At 49.5% G+C, this 21,321-nt stretch overlaps 1 protein-coding gene across 1 annotated transcript; it reads right to left on the minus strand.

The window, feature by feature from the left end:
• Nucleotides 1-144: 144 nt before the first annotated feature.
• Nucleotides 145-21,047, minus strand: ACAD9 (acyl-CoA dehydrogenase family member 9). Its single transcript, XM_078872462.1, has 18 exons — nucleotides 20,292-21,047; nucleotides 19,528-19,618; nucleotides 18,381-18,482; nucleotides 17,866-17,972; nucleotides 17,454-17,554; nucleotides 16,736-16,814; nucleotides 13,919-14,096; nucleotides 13,156-13,229; nucleotides 11,990-12,065; nucleotides 10,665-10,735; nucleotides 10,073-10,192; nucleotides 7,374-7,502; nucleotides 6,323-6,402; nucleotides 4,809-4,935; nucleotides 3,747-3,824; nucleotides 3,142-3,270; nucleotides 2,139-2,211; nucleotides 145-1,746 (listed from the first exon to the last, which is right to left on the minus strand). Exons 1-18 carry the CDS (start codon nucleotides 20,517-20,519, stop codon nucleotides 1,646-1,648), a joined length of 1,944 nt encoding a protein of 647 aa, XP_078728588.1. The 5' UTR covers nucleotides 20,520-21,047; the 3' UTR covers nucleotides 145-1,645.
• Nucleotides 21,048-21,321: the final 274 nt, after the last annotated feature.

Raw genomic sequence — 21,321 nt, forward strand, 5'->3', positions numbered from 1 at the left:
ACATTTGTTCACGTGACAACTTTAGAAAATATTTTAACTATTTTTTATTTTTACCAGGTAAGGCCCGCTCAGCTATATAGCTTATTCAGAAATGACCTGCCCACACATGATAGCCCTTTATAATTGGCTGTGTGAGGTGGAGGAGGGTGTATGACACATTTTACTATTGTGATGTAACCTAAAAATCTGTTTTAGTGGATAGCTTCTTAAAGTCAAAACGTGAAGAGCGACGGCAATGGAGATGGCGTAACAGTCACTTTGCTGTATTTCAGTTTTAGTTTAATTTACCAAGACCCTTATTCTTAAACAACATACACTACGGGCTCACAAACAAACAAAACCAATCCCACATCACACCTTCAAATTGATTTCAAAATAACACGCCACCTTCAATCATCCAGATTCGATATGTATACATACAGCGCTTTGAGAAATGTGAACCTGAGGCAATATTGCTCTTAATACGGCGGTGAACATTTCAGCAGACAGGAACACTCCACGTGTGCCGGCCAACAAGTGACAGAGGGTGAAATATCAGCCGTCAAAGCGTTGCCCAGGAGCGCCCGTATCACGGGCCAGTGAGATCTCGGCCTGAGGGTCAGACGCATCCCTGCTGGATGATCCCCCTATACCACTCTTGGCTCTCCGATGGTCAGCCCGAGGCAGGGAGCCTTTAACGTATTGAAGGACTTTCAAATGCCTTTTGGCAGGCCACAAATTAGTCGTCCAATATACTTTGATGATGATCAGGAATACTTTGCATTGACTGTGCACTGAAAACTATTCGAAAGACAACAGGTGAACTAGTGTTCCCAGACAGAAAAGATTCCCTCCTACTACTCGTACTACGCGCTTAGTATGGCCAAGATGCTTGCAGTTATGGATGAGTATCGTTGGCATGCCTTTTTAGAAGTTGTAGGCCTCATTGAGATGCGGGCCGTATGAAATGAACTCGCGGGCCCCATTTGGCCTGTTTGGCCATAGATTCTTCACGCTCGCCCTTGGGTTAACATGCACTCCTGCTTCCAGCACAAGGCCGTTTATACAGCACAATGCTTGTTAGAGGCACGTTAATGAAATGGGACGCATTCTCAAGCCCAACACCCAGAAAGTGGTTGTGCCCATCATGGGGACGTTTAGTTCAAGAGGCTCGTGCCATGAGTCCACGTTCTAGTTTCCACGGAACACTCAACTCGAATTTGCCGCCCCAGAAACACTTTTCTATTAGATTTTTTTTTAACTCAAATTGGCAGCGAATATGGGCCGAGGCCAGAATTTTCCAGGCCATCCTTGCATCCCAGGTTGGCACGACTTTCCATACCCCAAAGTCAGGAAATTCATCACCCAACCAACCATGTGAATCACAGCTGTCATAGTTGGCAGGGCCGTATAATTTCACATTTCATTTCACATTTACCAATTAACTTTTAATTTTGCCAGCAACCTCATCTTGACCTTTTGACTCTCAAGTATGTCTTGGATTAAGCTGATAACTCGAGTGACTCGAAAAATCACAGCTGGGATTCTGGGGGAGATCAGGCCAGACTCGAGTTGACCCCAGCTGCATGTCCTGTGGAAACGAGGCATAGACGTTGCATTCAGGGCCCCGAGGTACGGCGGGAGTGGACGAGTGTTGCGGTGGCCCTCAGAAGGTCCGCTCCAGCGGATGCGAGCAGATGTAGCGGCGCGGAGTGAGAACCTGCTCGGCGATCTTCTTGTAGTTGGCGTCCATGTTCAATTCGGCCTCTGTAGGATTGACACCGACGGTGGAAGCGATTCCACACATTGCATACAAAGACAAAGATATAGATCCCCCGTGTAGCCTTAACAGACTGCCGGGGCAAGTGCTGTTAGCGAGCACCTATGAAGGCCGGAACGGCACACTAGGGGGTGGGTGGCCAGCACCACGCCCGGCCGCCTTTGTCTCTCTAGTGACGATGTTTACACACCGCAACAGGTACTAATTTGAGGCTGATTCGACTTAGGGGAGGCCCAGGACCAGTTCAGATATTCGTCACAAAGTCGAACTCGGGACGCTGGGTTCGTAGCGCGGTGCGCGAACCACTACGCTACCGCTCCCCACGTTCAACATACACACACACACATACGAACGGTGTTATTGGACATGGACCACCTGCCTTTGGAAAGCTGCGTGAGTAGAAAGGTGTTCTTGAAGTAGGCTTCCGTGCAGAACGTGTTGACCAGCAGCACCTGCGGGAGGGAGAAAGCAGGGTCCAGTTCTCCAGTTTTTTTAGGTTAGAGGTCGCGTAAATGTGTCGTAAGCCCACGTCCACCCGACTCGGCCAATCAGTAACGATTGTCACTTGAGCAAAACGTGCCAACGTGTTACTACTTCAGCACACCGGTGTGCTAGAGAGGAAAACCACAACATTTAGAATTTCAGTTGGACGTTTCGCTGGCGATTACATCCAGCATCATCAGGTGATTGCCAGAATTGTGAAGATGCCTTGCTGTTTTTGCTCTTAAAATAGGGTACGGTGACATTATCACTGTTCACCTGCAAGTGTGAAAGACTCGGGGGGGTGGGGGGAGGGGGTTAGTGTATTCATATAAATTATAATGGATTGTGTCAGTACGAAATTATAGATGCTACCGACATGGTTAGTCAGGGTTAATCAAGCATACGTGGTAAAAATGTCCAGTCTCTTGGTCAAGCTGTCATTAGCTGCTGTCTGTTGCTGGCTGCAATGAGCTACAGGTCTCTCCAGGTCTGTGATCAGCTACTGAGACAGCGAAAATGAAGTTAGCAATGTTAACCGACTGCTCTGATGTAAGGATCTGTAGTACGTCAGTCGAATGGTGATGGCATAAAAACACTACCCCCCCCTCGTTTATAATTTGAAGTAGCACAAGTTCTACAGTCACAACAACTGTTTTTGAGTATTCTTTATGCAAATTGCCACTTGGGCCTCTGTGAAACTTGCCATTAGCCATTAGTTTGCAGCTCTAAAGGAGATGCAAGATCAACCTGGGTCTTTTCGCACCCGGCACACCGCATCCAGTAGACCTCTCGCTGTGGCTATGGCTACTCGTCTCGTGCCACCTACTCTAATCACGCTACGGCCGTGGTCACGTTCCATACTCCAGCCTGCAAGTTGACAGTTCGATTGCGGGACCCACCTCGTGGTCGTGGTTGCGGAGTCCTATGGAGATGGAGCGCGAGGCGCGAGATAACACCGCCGTCATTGCGTATGCGTTCATCGCCACATCCGCCACACGCTTCAGCACCATCTGCTCATCCACGATCGTCTGTGTCGCAGATACGGACGACGCGCGCGCACACATGGGATGCTCGATAAACGACGAGCGTGCCGCTGAGACGGACGACGCACGCTCGGGACAAAGACAAAGATCCCCCGTATAGCCTTAACAGACTGTAGGGGCAAGTGCTGTTAGCGAGCACCTATGAAGCAGCCGGGTCGCTCGGAGGTCACAGCGCTAAGCTGGCACCGCCAAGATCTTGGGTTTTGTTGAACGCGGGTTTTGGCCGCACGTAATTAAACCGGTGGGTGTGAGCAAGCAATTGCAGGGCCACACCTTTGACCTCTTTGCAATTAATGTGAGGAGCAACATCGATCTGACGGGACGTTGCGCGTTCGTCCGATGGATGAGATTTTGACTGTGGTGTGGCACGTGACGCAAGATCCAGGGACCGGGGGAGCGGCCATTGCTACGCCCGGTGCTAGGACTCGGGGTGGCGGTGACGGGGGGGGGGGGGCACGCACCTTGCCGAAGCGGAAAAGCAGCGTCTCCACGATGCAGCCGAAGCCGTACACGTTCTCCTCCAGCATCCGCGCGCTGTCCTGCCGGAGCCAAGACAACGGGCGCCGTTAACGAGAACATGGAGACAACCAAACAGATAAACGATTGCCGACCTACGGAGTCCGCGATGGAAGGCGCCCTCTTCTATATTTTTTTACGGCAACAGTGATTTGTTAAATTCTTGCAATTTTGAATTTTTTTGGAACGCACGCGTGCAGTTTATGCCAATTATTTACAAAAAAGCCAAATGAGCATGGTGATGTGAGTGAAATTATAAATTTTAGAATGTTTTGGAAGGGCTACAAAAATATAAGTTTTGGCTAAACGACGCCCAAGGTAATGCTTTGTTTATACGACCCCTCATATGTACAGCCTAGAGATTGATTTGTTTAACGATCAGCCTACATGGTTTTATCTCATGATGAACACTTACGAATACCCAACCACAAGTAATTCGCCTGCCGCCTAGCCTGACACTATAGCCCATTAACGCATCGACAGTTCATAAGGTAATAATTATTTGAGTAAAAAAAAAGTGCTAAAATGCCACAAAGTGTATCCCTTTCAAAAATTGAAAGATTAAAGAGAGAAAATTGTGAAGCTGGTCGTGGTGTAAGGCGATTGTGTGCTCATGGGAGGAGTTTCAAGTTGATCTTGCTTCACCAGGCGAGACCTCGATGACCAGGATGAGTCTCATTGGCAAGACCGACTTGGGGCATTCGCCTGTCAGCAGGGGGAAATGATTGCTGCTTCGTGTACAATCCCAATTGAGTAATGTGTGCATCATTTTCAAAATTGTAAAATTTAGACCCTGGTGCCGGCACACGATGGCCTGATCTTGCAAACTACATCAGGGGGGCCTTTAACGTCCACTGCAGAGCAGATGGCGTGAAGTATTACTCGTATTTTTATCCCCGCAGTAATATTCGGACCGCGAACCTCTGCAACAAGCGGGGAAACGCGGGACCGTTGAGCCGCGTCACCGTGCAAGGCTGAGCGCGCGAGTGTGTGTCCTCTGTAGAGACCTGCAGGGATGGGTGGACGACCCAGTCTTTTCCTGTGAGCCCGAGGTCGACTTTCCTGGAGAACATGACCTCGAATTTGCGTTTCAGGATGGTGCCGAATGCCGACAGGTCTCCTTTCTTCATTGCCCTGGTCGTGAGCGTCAACACGTGCAGTCACACACATTAAAAAAAGACAAAGATCCCCCCCCCCCCGTATAGCCTTAACAGACTGTTGGGGCTGGTAGTGAGAACGCCGGCACGGCACACAAGGGGGTGGTTAGCCAGCCCCACGCCCGGCCGCCTTTGTCTCCCTAGTGGTTGATGTATACATGCCGCATCAGGTACTCATTTGAGGCAGGTGTTGGCTGTAAGCAGGAATCTAACTCCGGCCATTCAATTCATAGCGCAGCGCACAAATGGCTACACTATCGCTCCCCACACTGCCGCAGTCACACACGCATGCACGAGTTACGCACTCCACTGATCATGAAAATCGTAAAAAGCATGAAGTCTACAGAGCCAATATTTGCAAAGTACTGTTTGTCGAGAGGTGGAACAATGCATCGATTCATCAGTGACTGTACATATTTAAGCTCACGACACATTATCCTGAATGTACCAAAAGCATTTGGACGTATTGGCAGTACACCGGTGCAGCGTAACACACCGGTCCTCATAAACACCATGTAAAATCTATATTTGAACTAACATTAGTCTTCCGACTGCTTTGACATCACGAGAACTGATTTTTGACACACCACCACTCCGAAAGATTTTCTGACCGGGGTTGCGAATTACAGGAAAATAAATCATTATTGCAAAAAAAATGGCTTTCTTTATACCACGCACGACTGGTGTACCGTCAATACGTTAATTTCCATAATTCCTAGGCTTTTGTTAATGGACTGTTAGATGAATGCCTCCCCACGTTACGTTGGTCAAATGTGGAGGTTGTTTGACCGTACTTCACAGCGTTGGGTCAGTGCGATTTGGTGAAGGGAGGGACTCGGGATTGGTTCGGATATCACTTGCCAGTGAAGTAAACCAAGGCAGGGAAATTTATTTTAAATCTTTCGTGACTGCAGGGATTCATATTCTTGGTTCTTACGTGACTTTACCGAAAGAACCAAGAACACGGCAGGGAATTGAACTCATGCGGCTGGGTTTCATAACGCAGTACACTAACCACTGCACCACCTGCCTATTTGCACATAACTAGTATAAGTGGAGAAATTTTGATTTTAATGCACGAAAGATGAACAAATATGAAGGGGATAGTCAGAGTGGTTGTTGCGAGTTTTATTTTAAACCTGATCTGTGGTGAGCTTGCAATGTACTAGTAACCTCATGTGAAGATGCAGTCGAAGGAAAATCTTCAAGTTAACACACAGGGAGGACATAAAGAGGACCCAGAATAGGTCAGAAGAATCCGTAGCCCCGAAATTTGCCAAATGCGGTTGTGTACACGATAGCTGGCGATGATGCAGAGTTCAAAGTCGGTTGCCGTTGCACTCAAGTTAAACGTTCACACTCACTTGACTTTGTCTGTCATGATCTTTCCCGCGTACTGAATGCCCGACAGAGCAGTGAACATCCGCAGAACTTCATTGGTGCCCTGTTGATTTGGGACAAACAAATCGATTGTGGAAATGTATGCGACAAGAGCGTCATGTGGTGGTGGTGGTGAATGCCTGTGATTCAGTGCTTTGAGGTGCAGGGGGATGGTGGATCGCATAGAGTTCGTGAAACTCCCAAAACCCGCTGGGCTCCAAATTTACCAGCAAGTGGGCTCATGAACCCATCGGTGTGGAGTTTTGAGTGCTCTGCATGGGTTTTCTCCAGGTACAATTAGTTTTCAACGCAAAACACTACTGATGAACAGTATGACAAGTCATTGAGGATTTTATAGGAAAATAAATGCCATTATTGCTATACTCTCATACCCATCAACCCATACGGTTTACCCGTATTCTTTTACAGGGAAATGTAGTTTTCAGGTCCATAAGGCGTACAGTCGCTTCAATACGGGAAACAAATAAATTATTGTCTATTTGTTTGTGTTTCTCCCTTGTGATGGTGCTTTGTAGGATGAACGTTGAGATTTATGAGGGCCTGGGTGACCAGTAAGGTCTAAATAGGTTTATAATAAGGTAGGGCACTGATATGGGGTTGACAGATATGTACTCTGAATGTTTAGTACAAGGACAACGATCACTCGGCTGGAATGGGTCATAAATTGAAGAGCCAGGGATGCAAGTGTGGTACCCATCTCGGAAAAGCTTAAAGAAAATCAATGGCTAGGCCATGTCGCATGATGAAGAGGAAAAGCACATCGGGCGGAGAGAGGTGACGATGGGTCCGGCCTACAAAGAGGTGGTACGGAGCGGTGAACCAAGATGTGAAGGACTGCGGAGTGGACGTGGAGATGATGGCCCAGGACATAAATGAGTGGAGGACGACGAGGAATACAGCTCCACACCCCGACTGGTGGGGAAAATACCGGCATGAAGAAAGCAAGCAAGCACACGGTGCAGCAGCAAATCAACTAAACAGATGGAGAAATATGATCGGCGCGTCTGGCCTGACCTCAAATATGAGGAGGATGCGTGCGTCGCGCAGGTAGCGCTCGTACGGGTAGTCCTTGGTGTAGCCGAGGCCTCCCAGAATCTGCAGCGCCTCGCTCACGCACTCCCACGCGCACTCCGAGCTGAACACCTGGCGTCGCAGGAGGAGACGCGCCGCGTTGTGATTTCACCGCGACCCGGACTCCGCACCCACATAGGCAAGACTGCATTATCCCTCTATTCCAATCGCACCGCTCTTTCCCAATACAGTAAAACCTTGGATTGCGAGTAACTTGGTCTGCGAGTGTTTTGCAAGACGAGCAAAATATTTTAATGAATATTAATTTGATAAACGAGCGAGGTCTTGCAATACGAGTAGTACGTGTATACGCTTTGTCTGCCGAGCGTCACGTGATCACAACTGATATACGAGTGCTTTGATATACGAGTGCTTTGGACTACAAACACGTTTCCGGAACGAATTATGCTCGCAATCCAAGGTTTTACTGTACAATCCTGGATGAATTAAAAAATTGCAATCACCGTCTTCAAAGTCCTCTAAGGGCTCGCCCTAGCCGACCTTCTCTCCTCTCATCTCACTCTACACTCCCCTCCATGTGCTCTCCTACCTCTCCCCTCTCACTCCACTCCACACACCCTCCGACCTATTCCTTCTCATCTCACTCTACACTCCCCTACATGTGCTCTCCTACCTCTCCCCTCTCACTCCACTCCACACACCCTCCGACCTGTTCCTTCTCATCTCACTCTACACTCCCCTCCATGTGCTCTCCTACCTCTCCCCTCTCACTCCCCTCCACACACTCTCCGACCTATTCCTTCTCATCTCACTCTACACTCCCCTCCATGTGCTCTCCTACCTCTCCCCTCTCACTCCACTCCACACACCCTCCGACCTATTCCCTCTCATCTCACTCTACACTCCCCTACATGTGCTCTCCTACCTCTCCCCTCTCACTCCACTCCACACACCCTCCGACCTATTCCTTCTCATCTCACTCTACACTCCCCTCCATGTGCTCTCCTACCTCTCCCCTCTCACTCCACTCCACACACCCTCCGACCTATTCCTTCTCATCTCACTCTACACTCCCCTCCATGTGCTCTCCTACCTCTCCCCTCTCACTCCACTCCACACACCCTCCGACCTATTCCTTCTCATCTCACTCTACACTCCCCTCCATGTGCTCTCCTACCTCTCCCCTCTCACTCCACTCCACACACCCTCCGACCTATTCCCTCTCATCTCACTCTACACTCCCCTCCATGTGCTCTCCTACCTCTCCCCTCTCACTCCCCTCCACACACTCTCCGACCTATTCCTTCTCATCTCACTCTACACTCCCCTCCATGTGCTCTCCTACCTCTCCCCTCTCAATCCACTCCACACACCCTCCGACCTATTCCCTCTCATCTCACTCTACACTCCCCTACATGTGCTCTCCTACCTCTCCCCTCTCACTCCACTCCACACACCCTCCGACCTATTCCTTCTCATCTCACTCTACACTCCCCTACATGTGCTCTCCTACCTCTCCCCTCTCACTCCACTCCACACACCCTCCGACCTATTCCTTCTCATCTCACTCTACACTCCCCTCCATGTGCTCTCCTACCTCTCCCCTCTCACTCCACTCCACACACCCTCCGACCTATTCCTTCTCATCTCACTCTACACTCCCCTCCATGTGCTCTCCTACCTCTCCCCTCTCACTCCACTCCACACACCCTCCGACCTATTCCTTCTCATCTCACTCTACACTCCCCTCCATGTGCTCTCCTACCTCTCCCCTCTCACTCCATTCCACACACCCTCCGACCTATTCCCTCTCATCTCACTCTACACTCCCCTCCATGTGCTCTCCTACCTCTCCCCTCTCACTCCACTCCACACACTCTCCGACCTATTCCCTCTCATCTCACTCTACACTCCCCTCCATGTGTTCTCCTACCTCTGCCCTCTCACCTAACTCCACCCCACGCACTGTCCAACCTCCCCCCTCTCATCTCACTCTACTCCTGCTCTCCTACCTCTCGCCTCACTCCACTCCACACACTCTGCACCAATAAACAAGGTTGTATATGTCTATAAAAAGCCCCCAATAGCTAATATTTGCACAGTGGGAGGTCACTCGATGTTATTGTGCCATCATCGCCTGGAGCTCCCCTCTCCAGCCCACTGTGCTGTCGACTGCCTGCCCCAGCGCGAGTGCAGGTTCAAGACTTATTGTCTCCGCACGCGACCGACAAATTAAATATAACCCACTGTTCCTGTACAGCGACTTGCGATGCGGTCACGTTAGACGCAAAATAAATCCGTGTTGTATTGTAACTCTGCATGAACGAGATTGCAAGGCATTGGCCAACATGATCGAGGCCATGATTACTACATTCGTTTTATTTAAAGCCAAACGAGAGCCCCTTGGGAATAATACTTCAACAAAGCAATGCAGTAGCGTTTATTAATTATGTGCACAACCTGAAGATCCCGTGATGTGACTCACAAGAGTAGCCCATTGTGTGCCGGCATCATGGTCCAACTTTGCCACCTTTGAAAGATTACCCGCACATTTTAATTTGAATGTGCGTGGCAATCATCACCGCCTATTGTGGAAACTTAGCAAAACTCTCCTGAAAAAGTCATTAGACTCGATGAGGCTTTACTGGGTGAACAATCATCATCATTTTAATAATAACAACCTTGACCATGGCAGCCTCCACAGAGCAGTCCAGCTCTCCCGGCCGGTCCATCATGCCCGCCGTGAGGTACGCCATGCTCTCCATCACGTACGCCTTCACCGTCATGTTCACAAACTTCTCCTGCAAGGAAGCACGGCACGGGCAGGGCAGAGTTGAAGTTATGAAAGTTCTGGAAGGTTCAACCAGGGCGCATTGTGAGTACCCTCCACTCTCTATCAGTCTAGCTACCCGAACCCTATGGCCCCTGAGGTTACCTGGTCACTTAAACCCATGCAGGCTTCTCAATTCTGCGTTTTGTATTTAGTTTGTTGTCCTTCCCCTACACCTACGATTAGCGCTGTTAGTTACATATGGTGTGAAAGAAGTTCAACACACAATTCTCCAATATGCGTGCACTCTCATGTTAATCTTAAGGGTAACTGAATAAATGGCTGATATGAAAACGTCCGCCGCTGATCACTGCAATCATGGCACATGGCAGTGGCACCCGTTCGGTCTGCAGAGAAAAAGGTGGGGTTTTAAAACCCACACGAGGGAAACGCGAGTCCCAGCTGAGATACTTGATACAGTGGAGTGGCCATTCCGTTCTCACCTGAATCATCCCAAAGTCGCTCAGCCGCTTGTTGAACTGCTTCCTGGTGCACGCGTACTCCGCGCACATTGCTGATGGGGAGGAAAGGGATAAGCGTCAGAGGGAAGCCCAGGCAACTATCGAAGTGACTGACCATCGGGTACCGAAAGACCATCGGACTGACCAACCGATGGACTAAACAGCCCTCAGACCGACCAACGACAGCCACCGAATGAACGACTATATCGCTGCTTCTGAAGACGGTCCACTAAAGGTTAAAGCATGACTTACTTTGTTCTAACAGTTAACTCTGAACACTTACTACTCCGATATAAAGCACAACTTCAGCCGAAGTTGAAATCCTGCTGTTGTCATATCTGGAGTGGAGCACCCAGTTCCGACCTGGCTGCACCTGACAGAATTCAACGTAACGCAGTCAGGATGAACGATGATCCAGCACTCGCCTGCTCACCGGTGGTCAGTCGCCTCCAGACCATCCGTCTATCGCTACCACCGTGGCTACTGCTGCTACCGTGAAATTCACTCAACCGATTCCTCCACCCATGTTGAAGACTCTGTGTACCAGACTGTTTCATCTCATCTATAATGTCATAATCATAATAATTTAAATTTATGAAGCGCCCTTAGACAATCGTTCTCAGGGCGCTATGCATGGCAAGGCGGAAAATAGTTAACATCAACCAATGAAAGATGAAGTGAGAAAGACGTTTGAAAATTACTAAAGAGAGAAAGCCATTTTCAACAGGTACGTTTTTAGTCGAGATTTTAAGATTTGTTAAGTGTCTCGGAAGTCTTGACCTCGAAGGTTAAGGAATGTTGTGTTCAACCACCACACTTGCAGGTCACAACAACACTCTCACTCACTCACCGCAGGTCTCAACAACACTCTCACTCACTCACCGCAGGTCTCAACACTTCTCTTCCCGATTCTTCCCTTGTATTGCCCCCTTTTGAAATTCTGTCCAATGGTATCTTTTCCCCCAAGCTCTCATCATAACCTTACGCAATGCAATATACATGTTAACTCCTATCTATTACAAATGTGACGGTGCTGTTTGGGATTTTGGGCCTGTGCTACCGCAAACCGCGATTAAAACGCATCACCCCTACCACCCTAAACATCTTGCATAGCTGAACAGCAACAGCTTGTCATCTATAACAAGGCTTCACCTTTATTTCCCACGGTAAGCACAGAGCAGTGAGCCGCTAACTCGGCGACCTGAGTCTCATTCCTAGCCATGGCTAGCATCAGTGGCGGGTGACATTCGAACCGGTTCGGGACTGCCGATCTAGAGCGGGACAGCGTGCGAGCGAGCAAAACTTGCCAATGAGCTTCTTGAGCATTCCAGCCGAGGCACTGCCCATGCTGAAACGACCTCCGTTCAGAATCTTCATGGCGACCTGACGGCAGAGACGGGGTGGGGGAAGTTCAGATGCCTTCGCAAAACACAAGTCCCTTACAGACAGAGCACAACACCGTTTTTGTATGATTTAAGTTCAGTTAGCTGCTGGCTTCTAGCAGTCCGATGGCTTCATTCATATTGGTTTATATTCTTGGGGGAATATTACCCTAGACAGCTTTGGAATCTTTCATATTAGTAATCCCATTATCTAGCAATCTCAAATACTTAATTTCTAACTTTATAATTACCGGCAACTGACAAAATCACAGCTAACCCAATCCTACGATGGCCATGCGCATCTCCCTTGAAAAAAAAAATTCGCTCATCTTTGGAGAAAACGGTTGGTGCATTTATTTTGAAATACTTGATTTTGCTTGGACAGTAAATCTGCTGGGGATTTTTACAAAAACATCCAACATGGAAGAGAACGTCAAATACCCCTCCAGAGATACTCTCTAGCACCGTCTCTAGTGTAAGCCAGCTCTTTTGAGTCTCGCAAACACACTGGACTGCGAGGTGACCAGGAGATGGCAGTCCAGCAAACACTAGAAAAACCGTGTGTGCATTTCTCGAGTGTTTTCCCTTCAAATGCTTGGGAGGCGGGAGGGGGAGGGTTTCTCCAGGTGCTCCGCTTTCCTCCCACAAAGCCAGAATACTCATCAACAGCATTGGCCGACCGCCCCAATGCACGACTCTCCAAAGAAAATTGTTCTTTAGATTAAAATCATAAATTATAAATGTATGGCCCTTTGTCAGTCCAATGCTGGCTGATGGCCTCTCCAGAGTGCTAGTCGTTGACAGTTTTTGACCATACTATGTTCAGCTTCTTTTGCACTGTACGTAGTCAACCATGCTGATTATCGCAGGTTGGTAAAGGGTGGGAACATCCAGGACCGGTTCAGATATCACTCGCCACTGATGTTAGCAGCGGCCAGGAACCGAACCCAAACCCAGGTCACCGGGTTCATGACTTGCTGCGTGAACCGCTGCTCCACCGCTCCAACCTTTATTTTGCAGCTCGCAAACACCACATCAGGCTTTCCTTAACCAGAACGCGGCTACGGCGTGAACTTAAAAAAAATTCCGACCTTGAAGCCTCCGCCAACCTCCCCCAGGACGTTCTCCACCGGCACCGGCGTTCCGTCAAACGTGACCTCGCATGCTACAAGAGAGTCACACGCGCGCCGGTTCCAAGGTCACGGCAGACAGGCACCCGAAGGCCCGGCACGCAACCGGTGAGCGTGTGCAAAGTCTCAGAAAGCGTTTTTGATTTGTCTGGTGGAATCACTTCATTACGTGCACGATGCATTCTACAGGTTGTGTGTGTGAGAATTAGGTACGATTCATGCAAGTCGGACGCAGGTTTGACAATCTTGCAAACAAAACAACAACAAAATTGGTAAATGATTCCAACGGAACTGTTACAATCTGGGCTTAATTTCTCACCGAATATTCTCGAGGTCGCTGGCAGACTGGAGGAGGCACATGACTAAGTCAACACAACCATAGCGAGTGGTATACTGGATGACGTGTGCCGGGTGTGCGGAAAATTGTCCAGGTTTCTGACGACAAGGAACAGTCCCGGTGCAAATGAAGCCCCGGTTACAATGAGTGGAGTGACGATCTATTCTTTTCATATATATAAAATTGAAACCCTGAATTGTGACAATTCCTCTAATCGCTGGAGGCGTGGTTAATTGTTGCATGCCAACTTGTACATACGGAACCGTGCATGTACAAATCTATTGTAAGCAGTACTGCAATGGCAAAAGTGCTGCCCCCCCCCCCACCCCTCCCATGAAAAAAGTATAACGATTTCTATAATAATGAATACTATTATACAGCACGCACTGTTCGATCCGCGGATGCCCAGCTTGTCCTCGGGCTTGCCGCTGGTGATGCCCCCGAACGCGCGCTCTACGAGGAAGGCCGTGATCTTGTCCTTCTTCTCGCCCGTCGCCGGGTCCGTCACCTCCGTGCGCGCGAACACCGTGAGCACGTCCGCGGTGCCGCCGTTGGAGATCCAGATCTGCTCCCGCACCACAAGTCCCGACGGGCACAAGTCCAACGCTCACCGCGGCTCAAAAATTGAGACGTCGTCACGGCCAAAAGCCACCGCCGCACGCCACCGCACCTCACCAAACGCGGGCGACCCTTCTCTGCGCGGTTGACAAGCGGCCTCCGAGACCTCCCCCCCCCCAAAGTCTCGCACCATCCGCTCCACAGCATTCCCCTGGTCGCTGGACTCGTGGAGACCACTCCAAGGCCTGTAGTGCTAGAGATGGGCTATCTGATTACACTTAACTTCTTGACCAATTGGATAACACGGAAATCGTTGGGAAAAAAGCCTTGCCTCCGTTCTCACACGTGTTAGTCGGGCCTTGGTGACATTGTCAGTACCATTGTGCCGTGTCGTGCCGATTTTGTGATTTATAAGGGGTTTCTTGTCTTTGGGAGGCAGGATGTTGTGGTTGCTATGAAGGCAATAGTTGGTGGACCATGGTGGATAATGCCAAATTGTAAAACTCCCCATGACCAAGAAATATCAGTACAGCAAGTGGGTTCGTAAATCTATCAGTGTGGTCTTGAGTTCAGTAAGGTTTATCTGGATAAATTATCAACTCCGATTAACACGGTTGGCTACATATGTACTTGGCCCAGTCACTGGTGGACATCAGCCCACTTCTATATTTGGTGGGCGGCGAGGCAGCATCTATTTAAAGTATTGCATTCCATGCCTTCAATGACACGGAGTCCTTCAACTTTATACCTGCAGGAACGCCATCAGCCACGATCTGTCCACTGCTAGTGGTCTCTGCATGTCGTCGCCATCCTTCGTGGCTTTGTGATGCCGCAATTTGTTTCGCTCCAACACATTAGCCGATCTCATTACTCCATCTCTGCGTCTCCTCTCTCGCCTGCGATTCCGTAACCAGGCTCAACCACCGGCCATCATCGCTTCTTGCAATGCGTCCTGACCAACCTGCTTCCTTTCATGCACTTTTAAATCTAAATTGAAAACTCATGTCTTTAGAAATGCTTTGTGTTGAATTTGTTGTCCTTCCCCCGCACCTCCGTTTAACACGGTTACTAACGTATGGTGCGAAAGAAGTTCAACATACATACATTTCAGTGAATGTGATGTCAATTTATTTTGGTTCTCAGCATAACTATCTCCATGCTCTTTTGTATAATTTTCACTATTGTTCCATTTTATTTGTTTGTGTTCATGTTTTCTAAGCACCGATTAAAAACCTCCCGCTTTCAGGGACATTGGTATGTCGTTTCTGAACATACCGATGTACCTAAAGTGCAAAGCACCCCTCCGACTTACACATACGGCCAATCTCTGCTTATGTATCTCTGCTGGAATTGCATCATCATAGCGGCTATTACATGGCAAAACAGATCGCATGGCTCTAGAAAATTGTTTGGGAGCAAGTGCTCGTACCGCAATATAACAAAAAAGCCAACATCGTTCATCTCGACGAACGTAATGGTGCCGAGGAGGCAAGCTGTGACAATCACTGTGGCATTTGCCAATCATCTGTTGTTGCTGGAAGAATCCTTGCATGGGTAAAACCAAACTGATTTGACACCCATCCCGTGTAAACAAAAACAAATGGTCCCAATGTGGCCTTCAGTCTGGACGTGGCTATAAACATGTTTTATACGGCGTGTCCGCTTCGGGAAAAATAGCGAGAGTGTGTGCTAACCCAACAAAAACTTTGCCTCTGATTGCTTCTGCTCAGTGTTGAATGTCAAGTTGAATGTCATTCAATCATTCTTTAATGTAAAGATGGCCCAATTGGTCTAAAATGGCAGCATATCAGATCCTTTTGTGGTTATCAACGACACCAAACGGGCTTCGTGTGCCGGCTCCCACGATGTTTCTTATCGCTTTCTCAGCTGCGCTCTTGGATGCATCTTGTGGCAAAGATAGCAGAGTATTTATTCGTACATATTCCGCTCTGCGCTGACGGAAAGTTTGTTTAATCTGCAGCGCTTCCGTGCTCACACGATAGTGGCAGCTGTACTCATCGGTGAGCTATTCTTTGCTGGTGGTTGAGCACCAGCTCCCTGCTCGGTGATGATGTTCAATTCGATTTAAAGCTGTCGTGACTGCAGGGATTCATCTTCTTGGTTCTTTCGGTAAAGTCACGTAGAAGGGAAATAATAAAATAATAATAATAATAAACATTATTTTTATTATTTCCCTTCTACGTGACTTTACCGAAAGAACCAAGATGTTCAATTCATCGCCGATCACTTGTGCAGCCAACCAACTTGAGGGGAGATAAATCATTGTACATGGACATGTCCCTTTCGTCAAACCACTGCTGAGTGAGTACCTTCCAACACTCTGCATGTCCTGGGAGGGCGAGGGGGGTTATTTGACCTTGTTTTACCACACTGGCAAGTACAGGTTGGTGATGGTGGGTAGCATAGGCGCCGGAGCATAGAGGTACAGTACAACAGTGGATTCTGCACTGCCCTCTGCTGCCCCCCGCCTCCCCCCAGCCCTATGACGACCTGTTTGTGCATGGTGGTGACCCACGCAAGCACCATGGCAGGCTCAATGGTGCTTGGCTGCTTCTGAGATCTGACGAGATGTGGCCCATTCCCGGTGATTTGATCGTTGCGTGCTCACAGGCTCGCGTTGGGTACCTTGGAGCCACTGAGGAGGTAATGTTTGCCGTCTTCACTCAGCGTAGCTCTCGTCTGGATCGACGCTGCATCGCTCCCACTGCACAGGTGATACAATTGCAATAGGATTTTGGTTTTTCAAGAGGATCTAATTGCAACTGCATCTTAAGAAGACGTACAGCATGACATGTGAATCATGTAGGTGGTAGCATCATAAGTAATATACCATCTAGAGATGAGATTGAGTCATAGGCAGAAAAGAAGAAAAGTAAACGCAGACGTTTGCATGGAAACACACACGTATGAGTACTGCACTGACGAGAATATTCATCGGTCCACTCTGGGCAAGAAGGACAGTGGTCACTGAGATGCAATGCGCTTGACAAGGGTTTAGTAATAATGTAAAGCTACTGAATGTCTACAAAGCTCCACAGGGACACATGGTGATCTGAAGGCCCCTCCCCCTCATTCAACTCCGCCCACTTTTACAAACCACACGAACTCATTTGCGAGCTCTTCCCACACAGCGAGCGGCCTCCTTTCTCATATAATCCCCGCCCACTATTCAGGGTGCCATGTGCATTACCCAGGTAGTCCCCTCATCACGAGTGAAACATTTTCAAATAAGAATCCTGGTTTTTGGACACCAGGAAAGCCGCTATGAAACAGTGACCCTCCGACCAAAACAACACATTCAATAACGTAGTTCAATAACTGCACTGCCTGTGTGTGACCTCACCTGCCCGGCTCTGTGAGGCAGAAAGCGGCCGTGTGTTCTCCCGTGGCGAGCCGTGGCAGGTACTGCGCCTTCTGCTCATCGGTGCCCACAAGCAGAATTCCCTGGTGTAACACAAAATGAGGCGACGCGACACCGACATATTAGTTCACGAGAAACAAATGCCACCAAGCACACTGGATAGCGCGCTGCGCTACAAACGCGGCACCCTTACTTGAACTGTTCCTGGGCCCCTGCCACCATCACCAACCCACACTGACCAGCATGGCAAAGTGTCGTACCGTTACCCCCATGACCTGCGCAGCTTGGGGGAGGACCATCATTGACCAGCGAATAGACATAAGGGTTGTTGCATGTGCATTGTGTTGACGGGATGCAGCTCCATGACGTTCGTAAACGGGTGAGTCGCTGTTACCTTGAGGCCGATGGCCTGGTGTGCGGCGAGTGTGACGGCGATGGAACCGTCGAGTGAGGTGATCTCTACCAGCCGCGCGTACATGGTGTTCGAGAGGCCCAGACCGCCTGGCAACCACACGACACAAAAAACACTTGTAGGCCAGCGGTGTGGAACCCTATCGTTACTGAGGGCCGAACAGGACTCTCAAATACCTTTGGTGCGCAACCACACGAAGACACATCTCCGTTGTGTCACGGCAGGAGGCCCTCACAGTGACAGATGTGACCTGGCACACTAAAATTTTTAATTCAAACCAAGTTTAAAATATTACATTCCCAATTAGTATGGCAAAGATGCTTGCATTGACAGACATCGTTTTTACAGGCCATTTTAAAGTGGTAGGCCTCATGTCTCCACGGGACATATGAAATGAAGTTGCAGGTCGGATTTGGCCAGCAGTTAATACTTTCCCCAGACCTGGTATAAACAAAGTTTGCTAACGATTGTAATCAAAGCATGTGCTGATTTCTTACCAAACTCCGTGGGGATCTGTTGGCCAAAGAGGCCGAGCTCCTTGAGTCCTCGCAGGGTCTCCTCTGGTATGCGCGCCTCTGCGTCTATACGCTTTGAGTCCACTGGCAACAGCAACGCATTCAAACACACATTCAAACGGTATTCAATAGCACTGCCCTACAACACAACAAATATACAACAGGTTGATTTTTTAGGCAATAGCCTTTCTTCAGAGTGTCAGTTTAAGTGATTGGAGCATTGGCATGGCTATGGAGTGTGCAGGTGTCGGGGTAATGTAGCTGACAGGCAATGAACGAAGAGTCCCATTCTCATGCCAACCATGTATCCCACCGATTGGGAGGTCACAATCTACACTGGGGACCGTTATTAAGGAGGGCCTCGCAGGGTTTTTCTTTGTTCCCCCCTCTTCCACTCCCCCCCAATCCCTGGCTTTCCCTAAGTATGCTACTTATACTGGTAGGAACCTCCTGGTTACACCAGCCCACAGGGGATTATTGTGTCCGTCCATCCGTCGTGCATCAAAAAATGGGAGGGGTGGGGCTGGGTGGAAAGGGGAGGGTGGGGAGGGGCTGGGTGGGGAAGGTGGGGCTGGGTGGGGGGTGGGAGGGGTGAGGCTGGGTGGGGAGGGGCTGGTCACCCCGTGGTGCCCTTATAAAACTCAACGTTTAACCTACTCACGCCGGCTTGTGCCCGCCCTCACAGTCGGCCATATTTGCGGAATACATCACACCACCGTTGACCCTGGCCATTGACCGAGCAACCCAACGTTCCTACCAGCTCCCTCCGCAGGAATGTGTTTTCTACCCCCACACCCCCCCCCCCCCCCCCCCGTTTTCCCTCTCCATTTAAATCTGTCCCCGAACGCGAGGTCCCCACTTGGCTGGAGCGGCGTGGGGCCTTATTCCGATTCCGTCGCACCGGAATGGACTGCTGCGGATCTTCTGTACTCCGTTACGGGAACCTTTCAGTGTGTTGTAAAACAATTAAAGGAGGGTCTCGCAGAGTCTCAAGACTTTCACAGAAGGATCCTGCTACACTGGGATGTTTAACCAAGTCCATTGATGAATGGTCAGAAAGCCAGGTCACATGGAGCCTCTTGTTGCTAAAGCGGCACTGACAAGAGCTGAGATTGTGGGTCACTGGCACCTTGCTCGTCAAAGAACCTCTCCACAGGCCCCACGAGCATGTTCAGCTCTTCCAGCTCCTCGTTGCTGATCTCTGGGAATGGAAACACCTCCTGCAAACATCATCACATCGCCATCAACATCACCACGACGACTAACACTGTATTTTAAAATCTCTCTGTATGTCTGTGGCTTGGGGTCAGTGTCTCTGCATGTATATCTCTCTATATGACTTTACTTCCAATAACCTCTCTATATATGTGTATTTCCCTTGAGTCTGTGTATTTCTCTCGCTATGTGACAGTCTCCAAAACTCTGTGTCTTCGTGTATCTCTGTCTTCATAAACACGCTCCAGTGTATCGGTGTCTCTCTCTGTTCCCCGATATCAGCGCCTGCCTCCGCGATTCCCTGCACGTCTCTGCACAACTCTCCGTGGTAATCCTCTTACCCTATATATTAATGCCCCATCACAAATAACTCTCACTACAGTTATTTTGCTGTGCCTTTTAACACCTGATGAAGGAAGCTTGTGTTGCCTCCGAAATGTCGTGATTTATTTCATTTAATTTTCATTTATTATTATTTTTTATTTTTTACCTACGTGACTTTACCGAAAACAACCTAAGAGTATGAATCTCCGTGTCATCTCTACGTCCTTGTGTCTCCGTGCCTCGGTCTCAGGGTTCCCCTCGTTCCCCGTGTGTACATGGGCCGCACTTAGACCGGGAGGCCCACCACCCCACCACCCTCCTCTGTTCCCCAAGCAATCCCGAACCGCTTCGCACCTTGTTGATCTTCCCCATGAACAAGTCTCTGGCGAAGGCACAAGAAGGGGTGGTCGTCCCGAACATCCTGTGCCCGCTCCCCGCGCCCATCCTCCCGCACGCCGCCGCTGTCTCGGCCCCGCCGCGGCCTCCGTGCCACGGGCCCCGTGGACACGGGGCGAGGCGGGTCCGGGAGACCGGGCGACGAACGAGCCCCAGAGACGACGAGCAGAGCCGCCTGCCCAGCATCTTGCCTGCTGATACTGCTGCTGCTGATGATGATGGCTGAACTGCTCCAGATGATGACTGAACTGCTCCTGATGATGGCTGAACCGCTGATACTGCTGCTGCTGTTGCTGCTGATGATGATGTAACTGTTATTTGTGCTGCTACCGCTAACAATGATGACAATATACGGCGCCGATGCTGCAAATCACTGAAGGTCTACGTCTCCGCGGGGTGACCCAGTGACCCACTCGTTGCTTCGGCCGATCGGCTCGGGGCTTCTCACCTCCCTCCCCTCCCCAACTTTCCTATCCGCCCCTTCCTTTTTCTCTCTCACGACCCCCCAGCAAGTGTGTGACACGAGGAGCAGGACAGGGTGACACAGCGCGTCTGACCGTGGTGGCTGCACGTGTCCCACTGACCTCTGACCCCCCCACCACCGGTGCCGTGACCTCTGACCCAGCGACGCCGCGCGCACTGATGAGGTGGCCGCGTTGCTAGGCCGACTTTTGCCGCTTAGATGTTGCATTTTTTTTTATTTAATCGGTCAACGATCGGACGCGATTCGGTGTCTGTCGATGATAGACGCGACGAGAGTAAAATGTGTCTTAAGTTTTAACAAAAAATATTGTCGTGCCTGACTCTTTTTTAAGTAAATAAGAACTCATATCGCGCGCGGTGTGTGCTTATGAGTTGTCACTGCTGCGTAAATAATATTAAATGTAAGCGTATAACGTTGTTACGTTGTGATGCATCGTTTTTTTGTATATTTGTTATCGGTAATTAGTGCAGGCAGCGCGCCGAGGGCAGCCCCGCACGACGCGTG

This window comes from Lampetra fluviatilis, chromosome 34, assembly GCF_964198595.1.
Source record: "Lampetra fluviatilis chromosome 34, kcLamFluv1.1, whole genome shotgun sequence".
Classification (NCBI taxonomy): Eukaryota; Metazoa; Chordata; class Hyperoartia; order Petromyzontiformes; family Petromyzontidae; genus Lampetra; species Lampetra fluviatilis.